Source organism: Muntiacus reevesi, chromosome 12 (assembly GCF_963930625.1).
Source record: "Muntiacus reevesi chromosome 12, mMunRee1.1, whole genome shotgun sequence".
NCBI classification, from domain to species: Eukaryota; Metazoa; Chordata; class Mammalia; order Artiodactyla; family Cervidae; genus Muntiacus; species Muntiacus reevesi.
Genome location: NC_089260.1, coordinates 17488438 through 17513972, shown reverse-complemented (window position 1 = coordinate 17513972; position 25535 = coordinate 17488438). Strand labels below are relative to the sequence as shown.

The window sequence follows — 25535 nt, the reverse complement described above, 5'->3', positions numbered from 1 at the left end:
AACTCCCATCATTGTGAGACTTTTCCTAGGAAAAGACTGAAGCAATTTTAGCTTTATTTTCCTTTGCTTTATCAAGGAAAAAAAATACTGCATTGGATCAGTGGGTGAGAATATCTGGATTAATCTCTGAATAGCTTCTCCTTTTGAAATGATTTTTAAGAGAGTCTGATACTGGTTGCTGATCACTATGTTGTTCTTCAGAATTGCACACTGGCTTCTCACCAAATTTAAACGAAATTTCCAGTTTGAAAGTATAAATGAAATTTCCACTTTGAAAGGATAGATAAATGAAAGTTTAATTCCTTTGCTATATAAAAGGCTCAGAGAATTCTAAACAAGCTTTTGCTTCCAACCTTAAGTCTTTTCAGAAGTGAAACTCCATTAGTGATCTTTGCATGGCTCATCCTTCCTATATAGTAGATACTCAAATTATTTGTTAAGTAAATGAGCTTTTGGCTTCTTTTGGAAAAGAGGTGGAACTAGGTCAGCAGTACGGCTAATTTTCCAAGGCCTTTTCTGTTTCAACTTGGGGAAACTTGGATATTTACAGAGACTGTGATTCTTTACAGGCAAGCTTCTTTTCCCAATCATCTTTCTTCAAACAGGTCCTGTTGACTTAGGAAACATCTTGCATAAAATTCCTTTTCTCCTTTTAAGTAAAATGGAAGAATAAAATATAGCAGAACTGTTATTTCTCCTAGAGAAAAAATGATTTGACCTGATTTGCTTGATAATTAGTGAACATGTGCCTAATTATATCTCAATATCTTATATAATAAAAATGTAACCAGTTGTAATTTTTATTGCTCTAGTTTTTTTTCTTTGACTTCTAATTTGAGAAAAATAAGCAGATAATTGCTTTTCAGAATTAATATTATTGGCTGATAGCATCATTGATGAACCAGACGTCATTGTTCTATACTGCCTAAGAAAATATTCTTTGTCATCCTATTAGTAGGAACTAATCTCCATGATTCAAAGTTTCTCTGAAGAGTTCTTTACTCTTATTAGGTTACTGCCATTCTGGTTGCATGTACTTATCAAGTGTTTGTTTAATTTATACTATTTACTAAGTAGTGAAAGAGCAGGGACTGTGTTACTTTGTACAGAAGTTTTAGAGCATTACTGTAGAACATGGTCACTGACCTTATTCTTCACAACGTGAACTTCTCTTTATGCGAAATTAATGGTTCTTCTCTTCCTTGTGGTGTTAAACTGGAAATTATAGTATGTGAACTAATGCAGTCAGCCTTTTCTAGCAGATCTTAGACCAAATGTTCTTGTCTTAGTGGGGTAAGGGGTTGATACCTCTTCTGCCTAAACTCACAAGAAGCCAAAATTAGGTAGTTTTATCTTGAACATGATGAAATGTAAAATGAAATGAGCATGTGCATACTAGATTGTACCTAATTCAAACTCAATAATATAACAGCCTAAAAAGAGCAGGTTTTGAGTCATAACTAGTGTTACCTTTAAATGGCTGGATGGCCTGAAGATATTGTTCATCAGAGAAAACTGAGCTCAGTTAAATGGGAGTAATACCTAACCCATAAGACTGCTGTGGAGAAAATCAGGTAGAGCTCTCAGTGCCCCATTTATCTCAGTTTGGGGCTTCCCTTTAAAGCTGCCTATAAGTTAATAGAGGTCTCTTTAACTTGGGAATCATTTAAGAATGAAATTTAAAAGGTCCAAGAAACCTTAAAAATCGTGTATCTTTCAAGGACAGAGGGCCTATACCGGCCAGCAAGTTTTCAAAGGTTTCATTTAAGAATTGAAAGCCACTGGAATAAGTTAACGAATGGCTTCCTTATTAGGACATGAATTAGTAAAGTCCTGAGTCTGTCATTTGTAACAGTTGGCAACAATATTTGTTGTGTGATTCAGTTAACTTGACTGAGTTCCATTTTATTATGCTTCTCTACATTTTTAAGGTATGGTTGCTGGGCACTGGTTTTTATCTCCATAGAACTGCCATTAAGCAGGAGCAAGCTGGCAAGTGCCTTGGGCTTTAAAAACTGCTATGTAAGAGTTTTAAGTTGAAAATCACAGACAGTTCATTTATTGGAATAAGGGCTTCTCAAAAGAATTGTGCAGTGTTATATTCATTTTCTTGACTGTATATTTACATGTTTTTGTCAAATAACTGCTTTTGGTATGTTTCAAAGTACAAAGACCTTATGTGACATAGGAGATAGCAGCAATCCCTTCCAGGAAGAAGTACTTTGGACAGTCTTGGTAATAAAATTCAGCAGTCTTTTTAAGAGTTTTCTTGATAACTGTTAACTATTGTACCTGGTGAGGTAGTTTGTATATTTGGGAAGTCTGAGGTGTATGAAATGTAAAGGAAAGAAACAATGGAAAGATACGTGTTTACTATTTGGTGGGAAGGGGAAGACTAATAGCTTGGTCAAGAGCAACAGGTTACCTGTCCTTTTTCAGCGTAGCAACACTTAATATAAGAATGAAGTCTTTCCTGCCTGTTCTAGAAGGAGATACAGATGACCTGGAGAAGTTTAGTGATTAGATGAGCTGTGGAGATAGTTAAAAGTGAAATTCAAGCAGAAAAACCTAAGAAAGATCTTAAAGTATAGGAGGAACATGTATACTTTGAACTCTTCTGACCTGTCCAAGAAAGAGGAAGAAATTGTATTCGACCCCAGCAGAGGCATTTGAATTAGACAAGTCGGGAGATAAAGATACCCTAGAGTATCTTTATAGGTTACCAAGAGTAATTTTGCTTTTCAGTTTTTCTTTTAAAAACACCCAATTTGGGGACTTCTCTGGTGGTCCAATGGTTAAGGCTTCACCCTTCAAATGCAGGGTGTGAAGGTTCACGCCCTTGTTGGGGAACTAAGATCCCACATGTTTTGCAGGGTGTGGCCAAAAACTAAATGCCCAGCTTTGTGAGTAAAACTTAGGGTAACATCTCAGTAGTAGTACAGTAGAAGATCCTAGTTAGTTGGTTAATTGAAAAGTAGTTCAAATGTGTTCCTATGTGTTCTAAACATTTTCAGTTAAAACAAATGTGTATGTTCATTTGCCCATTTCTGGTTTGGAGCTAAGACCTTTTCTTTGAATGTGCATAGACCTACAGTTTGAAAATAACTCTAGCCACCCCGAAAAGAGATGCAACCTTTATAAAATGTAATTTGAGCTTACATAGTAGAGTAAGAACTTAGAAGCTAAAAGAAAATAATCAGAATTTTTCTAATCTTTCAATTGGGTTATCTTTGAATAACCCAAGTGATAAGTGTGTGTCTCCTTTAAAAATGGTCATTTCAAAACTTTCAGTGTAATTGCATTAGAAATGCTTCTTTTCATACTTAAATTTGATAACAAAAATAGCATAGCATTTTACTAATTATATCCAAGTATAATGGCGTAGCTTGGGGAACAAATACAGGACTCAATAATGGTATAACCGCTGATAGAAACTAAACGGGGTTTCAGGGAGTAGCTGAAAAATGTATCTGAAGTTATTTAGCCCAAAGATAAAACGATGACATGGGCATTATTGGTGTTTGCCTAGGAATGAAAAAGGCCTGGTGTAAAGCCAGTCTGTTAAGTGAGGTTTGGTTAATCCAGCAAATTAAGTGATGGTTCATTCTGTCAGAACATTAGGTGGGAACAGTTGGTTTATTCAAAAGCATTTTGCAGTAATTTTGCAAGAGATGAGATTAGGAAGAGAGAGACGGTGCTGGTTAGAGCATGAAGGGGTCAATTATGTTATAAATTAATGAATGTGGGACTTAATGGCCTTGTGAAAACTTTACCCAGAGGAAATGCCAGATTTTACCTCTTCTAAGACATGCAAAAATAGTTCTGCTTTTATAAAGAAAATCAGAGGTAACTTTATCCCGCTAATATCAGAAGTATATTTTCAGTGCCCTCCATCATAGCTTATAATCATTTAAGTATTAACTTTGGGTTTTTTGGAATTGGGGCTTTAACCTATGAAAGACATGCCCCCCCGCCGGTGAATATAATTTGTTGTTGACTAGTCTTTCAGTTGTGTCCAACTGTTTTGCGACCCATGGACTGTATAGCCCGCCAGGCTCCTTTATTGGATTTCTCAGGCAAGAATATTGGAGTGGGTTGCCATTTCCCCCTCAAGTGGATCTTCCCAACACAGGGATTGAACCTGCATTGCAAGAGGAAGTCAAAATTATGGGTGTTCTGGTGTCAGCTAAGCTCAGAAAAACTTAATGTAGTCCTCTGAAATGCTAATAGGCCTTAGAATTTTTAAAAAAAAAAAAATCTGAGATAATCCCTATTGTGATTTCATCCTGATTTCCATCCCTTTTTATTATGGTTGTGCATTGAATATAAACTGCTCTTTAGGGATTTTTTGTTCTTTTTTTTTTTTTTTTAGTATTTATTTCCTGGGTTGCCTCAGGTTTCAGTTGTGTCCTGTGGGATCTTTGTTGCAGAGTGCAGGATATGTCACTGTGGCGTGTGGGCTCCTCTCCAGCAGCGGTGTGCAGGCTTTAGAGTGTGGAGCTTAGTTGTCTGTTGACACGTGGGCTCTTAGTTCCCTGACTAGGGATCAAACCAACTTCCCTTGCATTGGAAGCCAGGTTCTTAAGCACTGAACCACTGCTGTCAATCTCAGTGTGCTACAAGCAGGAGTTCCTCCTCCTCTTGAAACTACCTATTCTTTCTAACCTCTTAAATTTTAGCACATTTTCTAGACTTAAGGATGACATCTTGGACTCAACTTTGAGTTCTTTTTCTAATTGTAAGTTAATTGCTGTGTTGGCTGCATCATTGGTTCTCAACTCTTTACATTCATGTTGATACTCATTTGTATGATATATTTCCTGTGGGTAGTAGCCAGGATTATTTGCCACTCCCATTCTACTAGTAGTAGTTCTATCCCTTACTCTCCCACTCAGAAGCATATTGGCAAGAAAGTGATGTTGTAAGAATAAACTTGACCTATTTTTAATGGAAAGAAGCTAAGTTATAAACTTTATATTGCTAGTGGTGGTCCTTCACTTGGATTTGCTATCTTTACTGTTCTTTTCCCAGTTCTGTGCCGAATACAGATAGCTCTTAGTCTTATCTTTTTATAAAGCAATGCTTTCCTGTGCCTTTGGCTCTTGTTTGGTCGTCTTCTTGTCCCTGATACAAGCCATTGCCAATTTCCATCTTTATGGCCTGAGGGTTTCTTAAATATTAGTTGGTACAAAAGTAATTGTGGTTTCAGACCGTGAATTTTAAATAACTATAACTAGGCTCAAACACATCTTTATTAATCAAAATAGTAACCATTACAATCAATTACATTTGTGCCAACAGAGAAAAGTTTTTGTTTATTCCTGTAGCATAAAAATCTATACTTCATTATTCAATGAACTCTTGGAAAGCATTTTCTGCCTCCTGCTGGGTGTGGAAATGTTTTGCCTGCAAAAAGTTGTCAAGATGCTTTGAAGAAATGATAGTTGGTGAGAGTTCAGGTGAATATGGTGGATGAGGCAAAATGTTGTAGTCATATCATAGCCCAATGTGTTCAACTTTTGAAGTGTTGGTTGTGTGACATACCCATTCTATTGATTAGTGCCAGCTGCAGGCATGGCAGTTTTTGATGCATCTCATGGATTTCCTGAGCATACTTCTCAGATATAATGGTTTTGCCGGGATTCAGAGAGCTGTAGTGGATCACACCAGTAGCAGACCACCAAACATTGACCATGACGTTTTTTGGTGCAAATTTGTTTTTGGAAGGTGCTTTGAAGCTTTTTCTCACTCTAGCCACTGATCTGGTAGTCGTTGGTTGTCATAAAATCTACTTTTTGTCGCACGTCACAATCTGATTGAAAAATGATTCATTTAGAATAAGAGAAGACAACACTTCAATGATTTTTTGATTTTCGGTCAGCTCATGAGGCACCCACTTACTGAGCTTTTCACCTTTCCAATTTGCTTCAAATACCGAACGACTGTAGAATGGTGGATGTTGAGTTCTTCAGCAACTTCCTGTGTAGTTGTGAGGGGATCAGCACCAATGGCTGGCCATTACCCTCCTCATCTTCAAGGTTCTCCCCTCCTCTGTCAAGTTTCTTGAACCACCAATGCACTGTACCTTTGTTAGCAGTTTCTGGGCCAGATGCCTTATGAGTTGTCTCTGCTTCTTTACCACCCATTTTGAACTTGAATTTAAAAATAGCTGTAATTTGCTTTTTGTCTAACATTTCTGCAGTCTAAAATAAATAGCAAGTAATGTCATTAGCAAAAAAACATAAAGCAAGAAATGTGCATTAAAATAATGTATAACATAACCACATTTACTTTAAGAATGTATTCCAATACCAAAGGCAAAGTTCCAGCAATGCAAAGCTGCAACTATTTTTGCACCAACCTAATAACTTTCTTTAATTTTGATGTCTAAGTTGTTTTTGAGTTTAGGATTGGCTCTATTCCTACATTCCCCTTAAAAACAGGACCGTTGACATTTGTATTTAATTTGTAAAACACACTGTGGGAATATGATATGCTTAATATTTAGATGGCACAAGTTTGAATTTGGCTTGGGAAAAATGGCATGCTTAGCCACCACATTCTTATCAGTTACCATTGTACTAAGTACATTTCTTTGCAACAAACAGGTTTTTATTCTCTAATGAGCATTTCCCTATAATAATGAAAAACTTGTATCTATAAAAATTGCTATGCAATTGCAGTTTGTCATTGATGACTATTTTGTATTTTCTGTTAACATATAATATGACATAAGTAGTGTGGTATAAAATAGCTTTATATCTTGGCAGATTTCACTAATTTTATTCTGTTGACATTCTTTTGCTATAATATGGGTCTTGGGGACAGCAGAGCATGGATGAATATAGCTGACTTGTTAGCAGTGTGGTCCAGTTGATGACACATTCACGTTTGTTTTTATTGGAATAAGTTAGTAAAAGAGTTCAGCATATAATCTTTTTCTTAGTTTCTTGCAACAGAATTTATGAGCTTTTTTCTGTTCTCCAATTAAAAATATGGTTATAACAGATGACAAAGAACATAAAGATAGTCCAGATGTTAATTTATAGAGTTAAGTAAGTCAAGCTTAGACTTTGTCCAATGGATTGACTTGTTTGCATGTTCATTCTTTTAAAACCAGGAGTCCCAGGAATGCCCCATTTTTGTAGTACAGGGATTTGACTGACTTGAATTGCTTAATGAGTTGGACAATATTAGAGAAGTTAGAAATGTTTTACTGGAAGTTAACTTCTGTCTTGCAAACGAGTTGGGGTATCTAGGAGTTCTTTCAAATTAGCAGTATTACCAAGGAACCCAGTGTTGAGTTGAATGTTTCTCATCCAAATGATTAAATATAAATGTGTTTCTGAGATAGATCTTTCTCTTGTTGATTCAAGACTTATGAATTGTCAGCTCATAATTATTTTTGCTTCTTAAAACATACATTAAAAACCGTTGCCCAGAATTTTGAAGGCATACCTGAACTACATTTAACCCAGGGGCACTTGGTAAAAATCCTACTCAAAACACATTACCTTCAAAATGTTATTCTGGGAGATGGACAGTTGAGGACTTTGATTTATGTAGGTAAGTTGTGTATACTTAGAACAAGCAAGTTCTCAAGTCAGTAATTTGATGAGTATTTTTCTGCTGTGTTTAGATAGATGTTTATGACATCAGAAGAATCATGCTCTTGTAATGACCTTTCCTTTCGGTTTCCTCTTTGATAGTTTCCACCTGATCAGAGAGCATTATCATCAGACTTAATTGGATCGTAGGGATAAGACTTGAAGAATAATCTTATGTAACATTTCTAAAAAAGTAAACTTTCGCTTTAAAAGGGTGGCATAACCTAGCACAGTCTACGTAGACTTTGGTGGTTTGAATTTTCTTTGATTCTTTTTTTCTGACCTTGGGCAAGTATTTCATCTCTGACTCTTGTTTCCACATATTCAAAATGGAAGTGATAATAATAGCACTACCTGTAGGGTATTTTATGTAGCGTTAATACATCTCTGTGTTAATATTAAATAGCAAATATACGGCTTACCGTCTTTGATATCACTTCTGTGCTTCTTTGATGTCACTGCATTGAGGCTTAGTTTATTGGATATTTAAGAGAATGTTAGTAAGTTTAATATTTACTGATTACCTGCTATTTTATAAGCTGTGTGCTATAAAGAAAAACATAATAAATATAAAAAGTGTCTATTCAACACTATCAGATAGTGGGATGTTGCTTATAACACAGGGAGCCCAGCCTGCACTCTGCTGACCTGGGGGTGGGATGAGGGAGGGGATACATGTTTGGTTGTGGCTGATTGATGTCGCCCTGCGGCAGAAACCAACAAACATTGTAAAAAGTAAAATTAAAAAATAATAACTAACGGGGGAAGAAAGCCTCTGTTCATACAAAATCTCAGCAGCCTAGAGGGGAAAGTGCTGTGTTGGTCAAATTCAAAAAAACTGGTCTTCAGCCTTCTATTTTAAAAGTGGATGATAAAATCTGGTCCCACTGGGGAGCTGTACATAATATACAGTGTGCATGTGCAAGTTTTAAAAACTTGCTATTAAAAAATGAGTTTTGTTTTTTTTTTAAGCAAAACATCCTTTGTGATGGAAATACTGGAAAATGGAGCTTTGATTGGTGGGAAACTTCAGACCAGGTTAACATTAATGCCAGCTCTGAAAAGGCCTCTGGGGAATGGGAGAAGGAAAACACCCTAGTGTCAGTTTTAGCAGTTACCAATCAATACTAAGTTCTTTTTGGTATGTTTCACCATCTTAATTTTTAGGAGATAGCATTTTGAATCTTGGCTTTATCAGATTTCTTGTTGATAAAACTTACATGGTGCAGATTTACCAGTTCTTACTAATGGAACATGCATTCAGTTAAGTGACTGGTCAGAGTCCTGTATGATTCCATCCTTGAAGTTAAGCAACTCTGCCCATTTATAGCAATGTGACCTTATCATTCATAGAACACCTAAAATCTTACTCTGTGCCAACATTGCACAGAAAGTCAAAAAGTACAAATCCCAACCAGATCAGTTCATGTGTGTGCGTGTGTGTATGTTAGTTGCGGCATCATATCTGACTCTGTGACTCCATGGTCTATCCAAGAATTCTCCAGGCAAGATTACTGGAGTGGGTTGCCATTCCCTTCTCCAGGGGAATCTTCCTGACCCAGAGATCAAATCTGGGTCTTCTGCATTGCAGGCACATTCTTTACCAGCTGAGCTACCAGGGGAGCCCAAAATCAGTTCTTGACACCACCTAATTCTCTAGCAGTTTTGGTGGAGCACTTTTGGAAGCAACTGAAGTTGTAATTGAAAAGAAAGCAATCCAGCCACAAGAGGGAGTAAGAGAATAATTTCCAAACTGAGGAGCCTTTTATCTCAAGGAAAATAGCCCCTTTGTTTTTACAATTCTAGGGGCTCTACAGGATAAAGTGAAAATTTGGGGACGCTCTCTGTGCACTAGGGAATTGTGCAGTACCGGAATTCTGACCTCCTACATTGTGCTGTGAAATAAATTTTGTATTGAGGATATTTAAAATGACGTTTGTGGGGCTTCTGAGTTTTTAAATCAAATAATAAATTGGGAGGTGAATTTTATTGAATCAGTGGATTTTAGGCTTAAAGGAGCATCTGCCCTACCTGGTTTTTTCATTTTCATAGATGAAGATGCTGAAGCACAACAAGATTTTGTCTAGTTGCTTGACTTGTGTTAATTGTGTCTTAATCTAGGAGAGAGCTAATTTCGTTTAATTTGCAAAGTGTGACCACTTTTAGTTTCATTGGAATTTCATGTATTTGAACTGTTTGATAAGTTGGATATTAGAAGAGTCAGAAGTGTGTTTTTAGTGAAGGTTAAATCCCGTCTTGCAAGCTGGGAAGACTAACACTTTCATTAAAAGTGATGGCTTTAGTTTTAGACTGTATTTTTAGAGTTTTATACTTAAAAATAACAGGAATCACACTTGAACGCCTTGCGCTTCAAGTTCTTGGCACCTTTTAACCATTGACATTTTTTATGCTTGATTGGTATAAACGTGTGATCTCTACATCCTGACCTCTTTTTCTTTGTTATGTTCGTGGAAAGGGGCTGTGATAGTACAGTCTAAAAGAGGAATGGGTTGTGGAGACTTGGTCTTTTCAATACACACATATCTAGTGAGGCCAAGTCAAAGGAGATGCTTCCCCAACTGTTTTCAAATTGTAGTCCATAAATGTCTCATTAGAAGTTGATTATTTTGCTTTGATATTCTGGGACTATTTACTATTTGCTTAGTGATTTTTTTTTTTTAAGGTATATTTACGTTAATGGAAATTAAAGTGTGACAAATTGGTGGAATATAGTCTGAAACAAAGTGGGAACCTCGTCTCCACGCCTCATATTTTTATTTACAAATACATCACTCGTTTTCATATTACCTCCTATACACAAGTTTTACCAGTCTAATAAGGAAATTTGAAAAACCCAGATGAGCATGAAAACGGTCTGAGGTTGGAGAGCAGAACTCAATGTTCCAGAAAAAGAGTCCTAGTAGGAAGATTTCCTCTTTAAAACTTTTATATAATAATAGTAATATTAAACAACCAAAAGGGAAAGTACCCTCTTCTACATACAGCGATTAAACGGTCTTTTCTAGCCTGTTATTTTTTGACTTTTTATTTTGAAATAATTTCAAATGTTCCCATATATCCTTTACCTGGTTCTCTAATGATCAAAATCAATAAATTAATAAGATAATGGATAAAATAAACTTATGTAACCCATAGCATTTACAAAGTGTACCACCATAATTGCCTAATTCTGGTCCAGAATTCAGTCCAGGATCACAGTTTGTCTTGTCTCCTTACTCTTCTTTAATATGGATCAGTTTTCCAGTTTTTGCCTTTTTACATATTTGCCACTTTTTTCAAGAGTTCTGGCCAGTTTCTTTTTTTTTTGTAAACTGTTCCTTGGTTTAGATTAGTCTGGTGATTTTCTCAAACAGTAAATTCAGATTGTGCATTTTGGGGAAAAATTCCTGGGAATGACGCTGTGCCTTCCTTGGTGTATCATATTAGGATACACATGCTGCTGTTCTGTTACCAAACTGTTATTTTTAGGACATTATATTTTCAAATTTAAACAGCAGTGAGACTTTATTCTAAAAACACCCTGTGGTATAAAAGTACCAGTTAAAATTTTTTTAAGATAGATGTGCCCCATAAATATGATTTTTTTAATCAGTGAAGAATGAAAGTGAAGTTGCTCAGTTGTGTCCGACTCTTTGGGATCCCATGGACTGCAGCTTGCCAGGGTCCCCTGTCCATGGGATTCTCCAGGCAAGAATACTGGAGTGGGTTGCCATTTCCTTCTCCGGGAGATCTTCCTGACCCGGGCAATCTCCCGCATTGTAGGCAGATGCTTTTAGATAGAATTAGATATAGTTTGCCAAAGTGATAATGTCATTTTGTAATGAATGGATTACTTTTTTGAAAGGGGAAGATACCCCAGCTCTGTAACTTGTAATTTGCCTTTTGAAATTTATTTTCAGTAATTGGCTTCATGTATTCTAATTGACAGGCTTCCCTTGTGGCTCAGCTGGTAAATCCTCCTGCAGTGCAGGAGACCTGAGTTCAGTCCCTGGGTTGGGAAGCTCCCCTGGAGAAGGGAAAGACTACCCACTCCAGTATTCTGACCTGGAGAATTCCATGGACTGTATAGTCTTATGGGGTCTCAACGAGTCGTACACGACTGAGCGACTTTCACTTCACTTCATTCCATTCTAATTGACAAGCCAAGTCATAGCCTATAGCCCAGTGATATGAGTGCATCATAGCAGGTGGTCATTCTTCAGAGCTGCAGTAAAAACTTCAAAAAATTAGTAACTATCCATTATAGTCTATATAATGTCTGATTCTCATTTAATAAAGAAGGGAAGAATGGTGGGTTGGAAAGTGTTCAGTGCGTTAGAGAAGCTTTCCTGGGATGAAATTTGGAAAGAAGGTTTTGAAAAGAATGCTGTTATAAAATACAGTAGATTGAATGAGGGGGTGTATCACGGTCTTCTACCTGAAACTCCTATTTGCTCTTGGTAGCAGAGTTTTACTACCAAAATCTAGGCGTTCTGGCTTCCAAACAGATTTACTTCACCTTACTGCCTCAGACTATTCTCCCACCCTTTCTCTGGTGAATTTTTGTTGTTCTGTCTTCCTTAGTTGCCCCTTCTAGAGTCATTACATAGGCCCTAGAGCTTACCCAAGGGTCCTGAAAACATATTAGGATGTACCTAGCTTGCCCTTTGGCTGCTATTTATGAATATATATGCTTATAACAGCAACGAGATACCTATCATTTTTTAATAATTCTAGGTCTTTAATGGAAAAGGAAACGGCAGTCCACTACAGTACTCGCTGGAAAATTCCATGGACTGAGGAGACTGATAGGCTACAGTCCGTGGGGTCGCAAAGAGTCGGACACAACTGAGCAACTTGACTTTATTGGCTTTAGGTCTTTAAAGAAACAGAACATTTTTCCTCTTGGAGCAAAATATTCATTATTTAATCTTCAATATCAACTTCAGTAATTTCCATCACATTTTGTGTAAACTATTTAGAAGTTTGGGAAGATAATGAGCTCTTGATAGTCAAGATTGTTCTAAGTTTCCTCTTATATTTAAATGAGGCTCTTAAAATAGCATGTTAATTTGGCCTTGGGATTTGATATTTGAGTGCGTAATACATGCAAAACGTGATTCTTTAAGGAGCCTATAAGCAGGTTAAGAAATACATGCACGAAAAGGCGAAGGGGCAAAATCATAATTAAATTTTACTTTATACTATACTTGTTCTGAATAATAGATGTTGTAGAGCATAGGGTATAAAGTTAAAAAATTAAGCTTTCCCTACATCATCCCAGTTCCCAGGTAATCTCTTAACAGGCTCTCTTTTTTTTTTTTTTTTTTTTTTTTTTTTTTTGGTATCCTGGGAACTTACAGTGCCTGTGCAAACAGTTCTGTCCTTGAAGAATATATACAAGTAGGATCATATAGAAACTGTTCTGTAAGTTGTATCCACACACCCAACACTTTTCATTATGTTCTATGCTTCATTCCATATTGGCACACAACTTCTTTTTAATGTCAGTATAGTGTTTTATGAGTGTAACATAATTTATTTAGCTAGTCCATTGTTGATATTGGCAGAAATTAGTGTATTGCTGAGAATTAGCTTGAGGGAGAACATACCTTTAGAGCTCGGTATATTGAAAGGTGGATGGTTCAGATTGCTTTAAGTCAATCAGCAGTTCTTGAAAGTGATCCGTGGACCCTGGGAGTTCTGTTAGGGGAGATTCATGAAGTCACATCTATTTTCCAGTATCTCTTTTGCAGATGAGAAACCTGAGGTCCAAAGAAATTCCAGAACTTTGTCAAGTTGACATAGCTAGTAAGCAGTGTTTCTATAGCTCGTGCCCTTGACATATTTGCTGAAAAAGAATAAGTACTAATGGAAAATGTTTCTTTTATCTTTTGTACTTTGATATAATTTAATCCTGTGTTTTAAATGAAAGGTTTTTTTGTGCATTATTTCACCACTCTTACTAGATAAACCTTTGATGATTGAACCCAAAGTAGAGGACTAAAACTGAGAGCACAAGCACGCTAAAGCGGACGCTTGAATGTCAGGGTCCCCAGCTCTCAGGTTTACTTCTGAGCAGTGTGCGCCTACTCTGTCAGGAGCTGTGACTGGCGCTGTCCTGTTTATATTAATACTCATTTAGACCTCATAGCTGCTTTTTGAAGTAGATTTTCATTTTAATCAATTTTTATGTTTTTTTTATTAAAAGATAAATCATTGTATAAAATTAAATTTCATTTAATTCTTTTATAGATGAGAAAATTAAGGCTCTGAGAGATTAACTTGCCTGAGATCTCAAAATTAATGGTGAGACAGGGATATAAGTCTGCCTGAGTTTAGTTTATATTGTTTCTATTACCTCAAATGGTTGCTCCAAGAAATGCTTGGATGCCCAGAAATTAGGCCTTGCCACCACCAGGTCAGCAGCAGTTAGGGTATTCTCTAGTCTTGATTGTTCCTAAAGAGTTGATGTTTTACTCTTAATTTCAATCTGTAGTCAGATTGAAGGACAGTGAGAGAGAGAGGTATATCATTAGAATAGAGGTGGATTTTCAGTTTACAAACCTTTTATTAGAAATATTTGACCATGGTTAGGATTAAATGTTTATTGTAGGGGGGACAGGTTGAGCCTTAAGAAAAGGGCAGTCAAAACTAGATGACCTGTCAGTTTATGAGGTTCCTTAGTATTAATACACTCCCAAAGTCAAAGCATTGACCATCTTTTGATCAAGACGTGTTAGAAACTATGTTTATATATTCTGCCTTGGGTAGTTTAACTTGGGGGCAGAAATCATTACTTCGCCACATATATCTTAAGTGTTTTTATAACCTAAGAAGTTAATTGTACTTGATGCTGTAAAGAAAAATATATATATTTTAACTCTAAAATCTCAAACCCTGCATAATTTGTTGATGAGATTAAGGTTCAGCAGCCTCTCCAGAATTACATCATGTATTTAGCTTGGATTATGAACCATTTACAGAGACATTTCAGATGTGGGTTTTATGCTTCCAATCCCGTTATTAAGATGACTTACTGCATAAAGTCAGAACATGCATTAACTCTAATTCAGCAAATTGATTTTAGATATTTTTTAAATGACCATGATTATCTTTAAAAGACAGCTATCATCAAAAACAGATTTTTTTTAAGTGCTTTAAGTGTGAATCTAAGTCAAATTCTATTTCAGCAAGGTCCATATATGTTAACAGGGTAGCCTCAGTTAAGTGTATGAGTGTACAATATTAAAGTGTGTGTTTGACATGAAAATCCTTTTCTGTTATAAATTAGATTTAGATTAGAAAGTCAGTGTACTATGTTATATGGAGAATTTTACAAGTGAGAGGAGCATTAGCTGTCAGCCCGACCTTCGTCTTACGAGTAGAGGTTGTGGCGCCTTGTTTGCTGCTTTCCTTGTGTGATGCTGTGTCTCCTTTTAAATTCAGATTGTCACAGTGTCCTAGTTGTCATCACCTTCATTGCACTACTATACATGAATGAAACACAGGAGGTTGTATTGTATACCTAGCACAGGGTATTCTGGTTTAGGTATGTTTTGAAAATAGCTATTAGTTCTTTACTCTTTGTTTTCTGTTCTTCAATGCTTTCTAAGAAGTTCAGCTGCCTTTTTTTTTTCCCTTTCTGTTTTTATTCCCATCATGGTCTTGTCCCGTCCATAATGCCTTTCTCCTCTGGCTTTTAAATCTGGAAAATTGAACGTTTATTTCTCTTTATTCAGTCTGATAAATTAACATACTTAAATCACCTCTAGTTAACTTAATTCAGTGAATTCTGTATCTTCCATATCTCAGAGTTGAATGAAACCACATCTGATTTATGAATCTCTGAAAAATAGTGATGTGCTCCTTTAAAATTTCTGTAAGAGGAGTAGAACTTGCTATCTAATGAGGTGATCTATTCCAAATTTGTTTCATAAGTTTTCTCATACTGAGCAGAAATCTGTCTCTGCCTAAATTTAGTCTTGTCTTCTGGAGCTTTTCATGTCATATTTTTTTCAGTTTTCATGACACTTTCTAGTTTCATCAACATTCTTGCTTGCTTTCCCAGATACCCTCCAGTTTGTCAAAGCCTGTCTAGATATTTTGAGGTGGGGCATTTGATATCTTAGTTCCCCCACCAAGGATCAAATCCTTGTCCCCTGCAGTGGAAGAGTGGAGTCTTAACCACTGGACTGGCCGTGAAGTCTCTATTTTTAAAAGGAGCAGTATACTCTAGATTTGGTCTCAGTGTAAAGCTAAAATATCATCCTTAACTTTGATTTCTAATTACTATGTCTGAATCATGTTCTGCTTTTTAGTAGGCAGAGAAAATGTGGAATAATGTAGAACGGGTCATATTGCCTAGTTGGAGTTGTACCTTTACAGTTTAGTTGTAGTTTTGGGTGAGTACACTGCTGGGCCCTGTTTGTTGTATTCTATGAGATGGGGCTAATTGTAGTTTGTACCTCAGAGGTAAGGTTATGGAAGGATCAATTAGTTCATATAAAGTGCTTAATTTACATGTTAAAATGACATTTATTACTGAAGTGATGTTTTTATTAACATTTCTCAGTTGTCTCTTGCTGCATAACAAACCGATAAAAACTAAAAAACAGTGATTTAGTTCTTTTTCATGACTGTGGCTTGTCTGGATTCTTTTGGACATTTTTTCACATGGTGTTGGCTGTAGTCATTCATTGCTGTCTTCAGCTGGGTCTGAAGTACCCGTGTGGCTTCACTAAACATGTCTCATGACTGCGGCTGACTTGACCTTTCTAGCAGGATAGTTTTTGTTGTGTTTTTTAACACTGGCTTAGGGCTCAAAGAGAGCAATAGGGGAAACTGCTAGTCCTCATAAGGGTTAGGTCTGGAACTGGAATAGGAGTCCTCTTTATCACATTCTGTTTCGTTACAGCTAATCAACAAAGTTAACCCTGACTCAGGAGCATGATGGAGGCCATCTCTGGAGCCAGTCTACCACAATTCTGTTCTTTCACAGTTAGCCTTTTGAACCAAATTTAATCCTTAATCCAGTCTGTCTTGCTTTTTTTTGTTTGTTTGTTTAAATCTTAGTTTTTTACCTTTATGTCATCAAAAGATTTTAAGTTTGTCATGTATCCCTTTCTCAACTTTTTATTTTGAACAGCTTTACTGAGGTATAGTTGACACAAAGAACTGCATGTATTTATTTAATGGGTACAGAGTGATGAGTTGCTTTTTCAGCTTTTTGTAGTCAGCATTTTATCAGAAACATTCACCACTGTGTTGACACTTGGTCCTTTTGGTCTATCATTAGGCCAGTAAGCAGCCTGACTTTTGCCTTTTGTTACTTGTAGGTTCCGGTTCAGTTCAGTTGCTCAGTCGAGTCTGACTCTCTGTGACTCCACGGACTGTGCAGCATGCCAGGCCTCCCTGTCCATCACCAACTCCTGGAGTCTACCCAAACTCATGTCCACTGAGTCAGTGATGCCATCCAACCATCTTTTTCCTCTGTCATCCCCTTCTCCTACCTTCGGTCTTTCCCAGCATCAGGGTCTTTTCAAATGAGTCAACTCTTCACATCAGGTGGCCAAAGTACTGGAGTTTCATCTTCAACATCAGTCCTTCCACTGAACACTCAGGACTGATCTCCTTTAGGATGGACTGGTTGAATCGCCTTGCAGTCCAAAGTCAAGAGTCTTCTCCAACAACACCACAGTTCAAAAGCATCAGTTCTTCTGTGCTCAGATTTCTTTATAATCAAACTCTTAACATCCACACATGACCACTGGAAAAACCATAGGCCTGACTCAATGGACCTTTGTTGGCAAAGTAATGTCTCTGCCTTTTTTTTTTTTTTTTTGGTCTCTTCTTTTTTAATGTGCTGTCTAGGTTGGTCATAACTTTTCTTCCAAGGAGTGAGTGTCTTTTAATTTCATGGCTGCAGTCACCATCTGCAGTGATTTTGGAGCCCAAAAAAATAAAGTCTGCCACTGTTGGCCATGAAGTGATGGGACTGGATGCCATGGTCTTAGTTTTCTAAATATTGAGTTTTAAACCAACTTTTTCACTGTCCTTTCACTTTCATCAAGAAACTCTTTAGTTCTTCACTTTCTGCCATAAGGGTGGTATCATCTGCTTATCTGAGGTTATTGCTATTTCTCCCAGCAATCTTGATTGCAGCTTGTGCTTCATCCAGCCCAGCGTTTCTCATGATGTGTACTCTGCATATAAGTTAAATAAGCAGGGTGACAACATACAGCCTTGACGTACTCCTTTCCCTGTTTGGAACCAGTCTGTTACTCCATGTCCAGTTCTTACTGTTGCTTCCTGACCTGCATACAGATTTCTCAAGACGCAAGTCAGATGGTCTGGTATTCCCATATCTTTCAGAATTTTCCACAGTTTATTATGATCCACACAGTCAAAGACTTTGGCATAGTCAATAAAACAAATAGATGTTTTTCTGGAACTCTCCTGCTTTTTCAATGATCCAGCAGATGTTGGCAATTTGACCCCTGGTTCCTCTGCCTTTTCTAAAGCCTACTTGAACATCTGGAATTTCATGGTTCACGTATTGTTGAAGCCTGGCTTGGAGAGTTTTGAGCATTACTTTATTAGTGTGTGAGATAACTGCATCAGGTTAATAAATAGCTTTAAAAAGTAGTTTTTGTTGTGATTATTTTAATCAGATGTTATGGATAAATTCAGTGTTCACCTTGGAGGAAGAGGTACTTAACTGTTAATTGAAAAATTCTCAATGTGAGTTACCCTAATGTAAAACAGTAGTTTTTAGAGAGAGAGAAGCTACCACTCATAAAAGATGGGTTACAAATTCTCATGACATTTATTGACACCCAGCCTAAGTAACTTCTCCAGGTTTGTATACTTATTTTAAATGATTTACCCTTAGCTAACTGCACGTTTGTGCCCTTCATCTTTACAATGGGTTAGATAAAAGTCGTTGAAAAGTGGAAGGACATGACCAGGCTGTGTTAATCCTTAGTTTCTATAGTCCCTTCCCTGCTTGACATTTCTTCCTTGTTCTGTCTTGCTCACTGTTTTCAGTGCCTCACACAGTGACATTTATGTTTTGGAGAATAAGTCAATGTTAAAAAAAAAAATACGTGAAGCAGTAAAATGTGACTTAGAAATACCTAGATAGGGAACTGATTTCATGGTTAGGCTTTTACTTGTCACTATTTCATTTGGAGATATTCTTCATATAATCTTAAATGTTCATAAATGAGCCAAAGAGCATTTTAATTAATCTAAAGTTATTTGTGAATTCTGGTTAATTGTAATACACTTTTTCTTTAGTTAGACTTCATAGCATAACCTTTAGCCTAGCCAGTCAAGTGGAATTGATCCTTCCAGGTGTGGAGTGCCATAGTCTAAACCTAGACAGACTCCAAAGCCATGCTATACGGCCTCCTGGGTGTTCGTTCATTGGAAGGACTGATGCTGAAGCTGAAACTCCAGTACTTTGGCCACCTGATGCGAAGAACTGACTCATTTGAAAAGACCCTGATGCTGGGAAAGATTTGAGGGCAGGAGGAAAAGGGGACAACAGAGGATGAGATGGTTGGATGGCATCACCGACTCAATGGACATGGGTTTGGGTGGACTCTGGGAGTTGGTGATGGACAGGGAGGCCTGGTGTGCTGCAGTTCATGGGATCGCAAAGACTCAGACACAGCCCAGCAACTGAACTGAACTCCCATAGTTGAATGAATAATGCATTTTGTATTAAGATATAAAACTTGAAAAGGCCTGGGCATTTAATTTTAAAAACAAAACACTATATTAATTGGAAGGCTGTTGAGGCAGATCCTCAAAGACCAACCCTAGTGTTCACAGTGTTCATGCCTCAAAAGAGGGTGATAGTGTCTAAGGGACAAACGGCAGGAAGTTTGAATTCTGCTGAGTCTTCGGTTGTAGGCATTCCTCCTTCAGAGAAGGCAGTGGTGTTTCAAACCCAGAGGGTTACTTTATTTCTAGTCTGGTTGAGGTTCCACACTTGTATGTGTATGTGTGTACGTTCAGTTGTGTCCAACTCTGTGGCTCCATGGGCTAAAGTCCGCCAGGCTTCTCTATCCTTGAGATTTTCCAGGGAAGAATACTGGAGTGGGTTGCTATTTCCTATTCCAGGGGATCTTCTCTACCCAAGGATCAAACCTGCATCGATTGGCAGGTGCATTCTTTACCGTTAGCACCACCTAGGAAGCCTTAAAATTCAACTCAATGAAGGTATGAATGACAGAACACTTTTGCAGCTGAGAGATGACAGCTTGGGTGTCATGTAATAAGAATTTTGTTACCTAACCAAAGTGCTCTTCTGATTTCAGGCCAACTAATAATCACAGGAAACATTATTTCAGGTTGAATTCTGTCACCTCCAACCTTTTTCTGTAATGCATTGCAACCTGTTCTACTACCAACTTGGAACTAACCAGTTCATTTGAGTATATGTAGTTTTAAGTTGTAGGAAGGGGAGAGAAGCCAGATTAAAGCTTACTCACCCACTTACCATTTGGAACTTGATAATGGGATAAATAAAAAGTTAAGAGTTACTATTTAAAAGCATTTTTCAAACTGTTTGGCATATAAGTAAGTGCTGTATAGACTGAACTACTGGGCAACTACAAGAATAGAAACCAAGAATTAAATACCCTTTTTCCTTGTTCAAATTGAGACTTGTTTGGGACTAAGCCCAGTTGAAAATTGACTTTTGATTCATAGAGTATATTTAGTAGGAAGTGGAGAATTTTTAAAAACAGTAAACATTTTTCTTAATTGTACTAATGAAATATTACCTTTCTCTTCCTTAAAGAAAATCATTATTTTATTGTGCCTTAATCCCCCTAATACAGTGAAGTCATGTTTTTCTGAAATCATTTGTAGAATTTAATTATTAGCATGTTTGGATTTAATTAGATTGTTACAGTTTTGAACAGAATTACGTAGGGTGAAGTTTTATTTGTTTGGGGTGATTGGTAAACATATATCTTATTAGCTGACAATCACTTTAATGAACTAAAGGTTTACTCTTCAGATCTTTAATTCTCATACTCCTACCAGTGTTTTAATTTAGATAGGAAAAATAGAGCTTTTACTTTGAATAGCTTTTTACCTTAGAAGGTATTACTTTAATTGTAGTCTTATAGATGAAGTTTTGTTCTGCTTCCTCTGTCATGGACTGTGGTAGTGTCTATTACAGTAACGGTTTCTGCTTAAGTCATATACCGTCACAGTCTCAAAAGGTTAATGTCTACCTTCTTTTCATTTTAGTGTCATAACTACCTCGAAACTGAAAAGTTTGCCAGTTTGTTAAATATATGTTAATAAAACATAATAACAAAGTTTTATCAACTTTCATGCTTTCACATTCATTGAAACATGCAGTCTTTATCAGCATGTAAATTAATAAGCACTATGATGGAAAGGCCAATACTCAAATTAGCCTTAAATAGTAAGCTGAACACTAATTTCAAATTTTAAGTATTGCTGTCCAAATTGCTTCTGCTTTTAAACGACAAATTTATGACCCTACTACATTCAAAAGTAGTAGTATTGGCAATGACTGGGTATTAAAATTTTATAACTTAAGTTGTGTGTGTTTTGGAAATGCAGATTCTTTCAATTTTGTAAGTATTTTAGTCTTAATTATGACTGTTTCTTTTCTCCCCAAGTCTCTCTTGGAAAAGTTCTTGATCCCCAATGCTTCACAAGCAGAGAGCAAAGTCTTCTATTTGAAAATGAAAGGAGACTACTACCGCTACTTGGCTGAAGTTGCGGCTGGTGATGACAAGAAAGGTATGCTGTCTCAGCCTGTTTGCTGGACGTTACAAAGTAACAGAGGCCGGAGGTGGTCTCTTCTGTAGTGTACACAATGGTTCTGTGATTTTTTAATTGCCTAGAAGGACAGATGAAGAGCAGCAAATGGACTCTGCTCACTCTTCCTTGCTCTATTTTCTCCCTCTCCCTCTCTGTTTCTCTCTCTTCCCCCAGTCCCTTTCCCTCCCTTCTTTTTTTCCTTTTTCCTGAGACTGTACAGTTGACTCTTGAAGAACACAGATTGAGCTGCACAGATCCATTTACACAGATTTTTTTTTCTGTAAATATAGTACTGTGTTATACAAGGTTGGACATGAAGGGCCAGCTGTAAAATTATACTCAGATTTTTAGCTGCATGAACAGTTGGCATCCATCCCTGAGCCCCGTGGTGTTCAAGGGTCAGCTGTATACCTACTGCCTAGTAATTGGTTTTGTAAAATGTATGATTGCTCACAAGTCAGTTTTATGTATAGGAATGTTTCCTCACAATGTTAAGACGTAGTAATTACAGCATAACTGTAGAGCAGTACAGACTAATTAAAAATTATACTGAGATGGTTACAGAGTTATTTTTGTCTTTACATTGATCAGTGACTAGGGTAGGTTTCTAGGAGAAGCTAATTTTTTTTAAATTTAGGAGCCATTTAAAGTTGCTGCAGCTTAGTATTTCAGAATTTATTACTGAATGAGTAAAGGTTTGGTTTGAGGGATGAAGGGATGAAAGCAAAGTACTTTTCATTGATACATTTTGGTGCCTTTTATTATCCAGGGATTGTGGATCAGTCACAGCAAGCATACCAAGAAGCTTTTGAAATCAGCAAAAAGGAAATGCAACCAACACATCCTATCAGACTGGGTCTGGCTCTTAACTTCTCTGTGTTCTATTATGAGATTCTGAACTCCCCTGAGAAAGCCTGCTCTCTTGCAAAGACAGTATGTATTTTTTACCTGTTATGTGGAAATTCAGTAGTCGTCATTATTTGAGCACTGAAATGTGACTTTTTTTGGTTATAGGCATTTGATGAAGCCATTGCTGAACTTGATACATTAAGTGAAGAGTCATACAAAGACAGCACGCTAATAATGCAGTTACTGAGAGATAATTTGACAGTAAGTAGCTAACAGCACCGTGAATGGTTAATTAATAATGAAGAGATTATAGGCGCATTTCTGTTTTATTGTACTTCCAGATATTGTGGTTTTTACAAATTGAAGGCTTGTTGAAACTGTTGAGCAGGATTCTCTCAAAAGCATTTACTCATCTCATGTCTCTGTCACATTTTGGTAATTTTCAGTGATTCAAACCCTCCAACAAAGATTTCAGTGGCTAAAGGCTCAATTGATGATGAACTTTTTTTTAGCAATAAAGTATTTTTTAATGTATGTGCATTGTTTTTTTTAAACACATAATACATGCTTAATAGACTGCAGTGTGGTATAAATATAAAAGATCCTATCTGCTTTAAAAACTGAAGAAAACCATCTTACAGAAGCTGAAATATTAGACCAAGGACTAAAAATGTGCCCTTTTACTAGTTACATATTTATTAAAATTCAGGTTTTTAGAATAATTTAGTAATTCATGATTTTGAACTTTCAGTTATATAGGCCATTTTATTTTTCATTTCAATGCAAATAATTCTGTTCTTCCATTTTAGTCACAGGAGAGTTTTGCTTTTAGTTTCAAAAGTATGCTTAAGTTATCCTTGAAGTCTATTAAAAATGGTGACCATAAAGTTGCCTATATATTCATGTAGGGCTTCTCTGGTGTGGATCAGAGGTAAAGAATCTGCCTGCCAGTGCAGGAGACTCACAGGTTCAATCCCTGGAGAAGGAAATGGCAACCCACTCCAGTATTCTTGGCATGGGAAACACCAAACTCATGTCCATTGAGTCAATGATGCCATCTAACCGTCTCACCCTCTGTCATCCCCTTCTCCTGCCTTCAATCTTTCCCAACATCAGGGTCTTTTCAAATGAGTCAATTCTTCGCATCAGGTGGCCAACATATTGGAGTTTCAGCTTCAACATCAGTCCTTCCAATCAACACCCAGGACTGACTTCCTTTAGGATGGCCTGGTTGGATCTCCTTGCAGTCCAAGGGACTCTCAAGAGTCCTCTCCAACACCACAGTTCAAAAGCATCAATTCTTCTGCGCTCAGCTTTCTTTATAGTCCAACTCTCACATCCATACATGACTACTAGAAAAACCATAGCCTTGACTAGAAGAACTTTTGTTGACAAAGTAATGTCTCAGCTTTTTAATATACTGTCTAGATTCTCATAGGAGCGCAATAAATGTAATACACTTAAATCTTCCCCAAAACATCTCTTACCCCTGGTCCATGGAAAAATTGTCTTCCGCTAAACTTATCCTTGGTGCCAAAAAGGTTGAGGCCTGCTACTCTAGACTGAAAAACATTAAAACCGCAATGCCAATATCATACTGAGAAAGTGCATAGTTAATTCCTTAATAGTAAATTTCTCTCATTCAGTTATCACTTGTTGTTTTGTATTGGTTTGTGTTGTATATTGTCTTTTTTTTCCCCCAGTAGTTTTTTTTTTTAACTTGCATTGAGATCCAAATAGTCTACATAATGTAGTTGGTTGATACGTCTCTTTGGGCCCATGGGTTTTCACATTCTTCACATAGATAATAAATTAGAAGTTAGGAGGTTTGAGTGAAAAAAGTGTTAAGTATCTGTTATGTGCCAGATAAAGAGTTAGGAGTGAAGATTACAGTTCAGTGCTACTTTTTTTTTTATTAACTTTAGGTCCTTTTCCTTTGGGGACTGTACATCATTTATATACATTTCACTTTTCTCAGCTTTATTTTATCTAGTTCATTGCCAATTTTCTGAACCAATTATATATTCTAGTGTTGAATGTTCTCAGCAGTTTTTTGAGCAATATTGTATACTTGTTAATTATTAAACACTGAAAATTATTTTAGAAAGTGTAATTGGGGGCTTCCTATACACTTGGAAGGTTATTATTTTCAAGAGGGTATGGTATAGTCCATTATAAAGAGGGGATAATTTTATGTACATTTAAATGAAAGAAGCACTTCAGTTTGTTAGCTCATTTTTCATATTTTTCTGGTTTGAAATGATGAGATACTTCTAAAAGGTAGAATTTGAGATCCAGTCACTACTGAATTGCATTGTCCGCATTTTTTGAGAAGGCCTGATCTGAAATATATACTTGCAGCTGAATTTTGATACTGATATAGTTTGAAGAGCATACTACAACAGCTGAGTAAGAAGAAAACCCAAGGTTCAGATTCTGATTTTGTCACTATTATGTGCCTTCTCTGAGCCCTAGTTGTATCGCCTATTGTCATTATAGGGTTGATCGTCCAATCACTTAAATGTGAAGCAAAGAAATTTTTTTGTAGAAACTAATATTTGAGTCTGTATCCAGTTGACAAATACTGTAAACACATAACCCTGGGAAGAGAAACACCTTTTATCCAGTTTTTCATGTTTATGTGGAAAATGCAAGGATCCTTGAAAGTTAAAAGTGGAAAGATAATGAAGGATAATTTTATCTTGTCTTACAAGACTCCCAATTTAATAAAAGCATACAGACTTAGAGATCATTCGGCTAACTGTATGATTGTTCAAAGAGTCTCCTTTCCAGGCCAGAAATATATTTGATTGATAAAACTAATGGGTAATTTGGGGGATAGAAAACCATTAATAAGGTTCCTCTTCCTTCATTTTCCAGTGTGAAGCAATGTAGAATTTTAAGGTCATCTTGAAATAGAATTACCTCTAAAAATCATTGTAGGGTGGTAAGACTTAGAAAAACTGTTAATATTTGAAGCAGCTGAGATAATTTTAAAAATCATCTTTTTAACCTGATGAAAAGCTGTAACATTAATCTAAAAATCAATAGGCTTTATAGTCCTACCACTTTGAGACAGTTCAGTTTTTACGTCTTGTAAGATTTGGTTCTGACCATACTGTTTTGTGTTTAACTATATATTTTGAATCAGACAAATTCATAAAAGGTATGTTTTCCTAAACTAAAAATGTTAGTAAAGTTAAACTGTTTTAGTCCAGACTTGCTCCTGACTCTTGAATGTCATAGACTGTGGTACTCTCT

General features: G+C 36.6%; 1 protein-coding gene across 2 annotated transcripts in view; it reads left to right on the top strand.

The window, feature by feature from the left end:
• The window catches only part of YWHAZ (tyrosine 3-monooxygenase/tryptophan 5-monooxygenase activation protein zeta), a 34561-nt gene that overhangs the window by 5109 nt on the left and 3917 nt on the right, over nt 1-25535 (top strand). For both annotated transcript variants that reach the window (XM_065903424.1, XM_065903425.1), the window contains exons 3-5: nt 21281-21404; nt 22195-22358; nt 22440-22535. In XM_065903424.1, coding sequence (XP_065759496.1) covers nt 21281-21404; nt 22195-22358; nt 22440-22535 — 384 coding nt within the window. The remainder of the gene's footprint in view (nt 1-21280; nt 21405-22194; nt 22359-22439; nt 22536-25535) is intronic.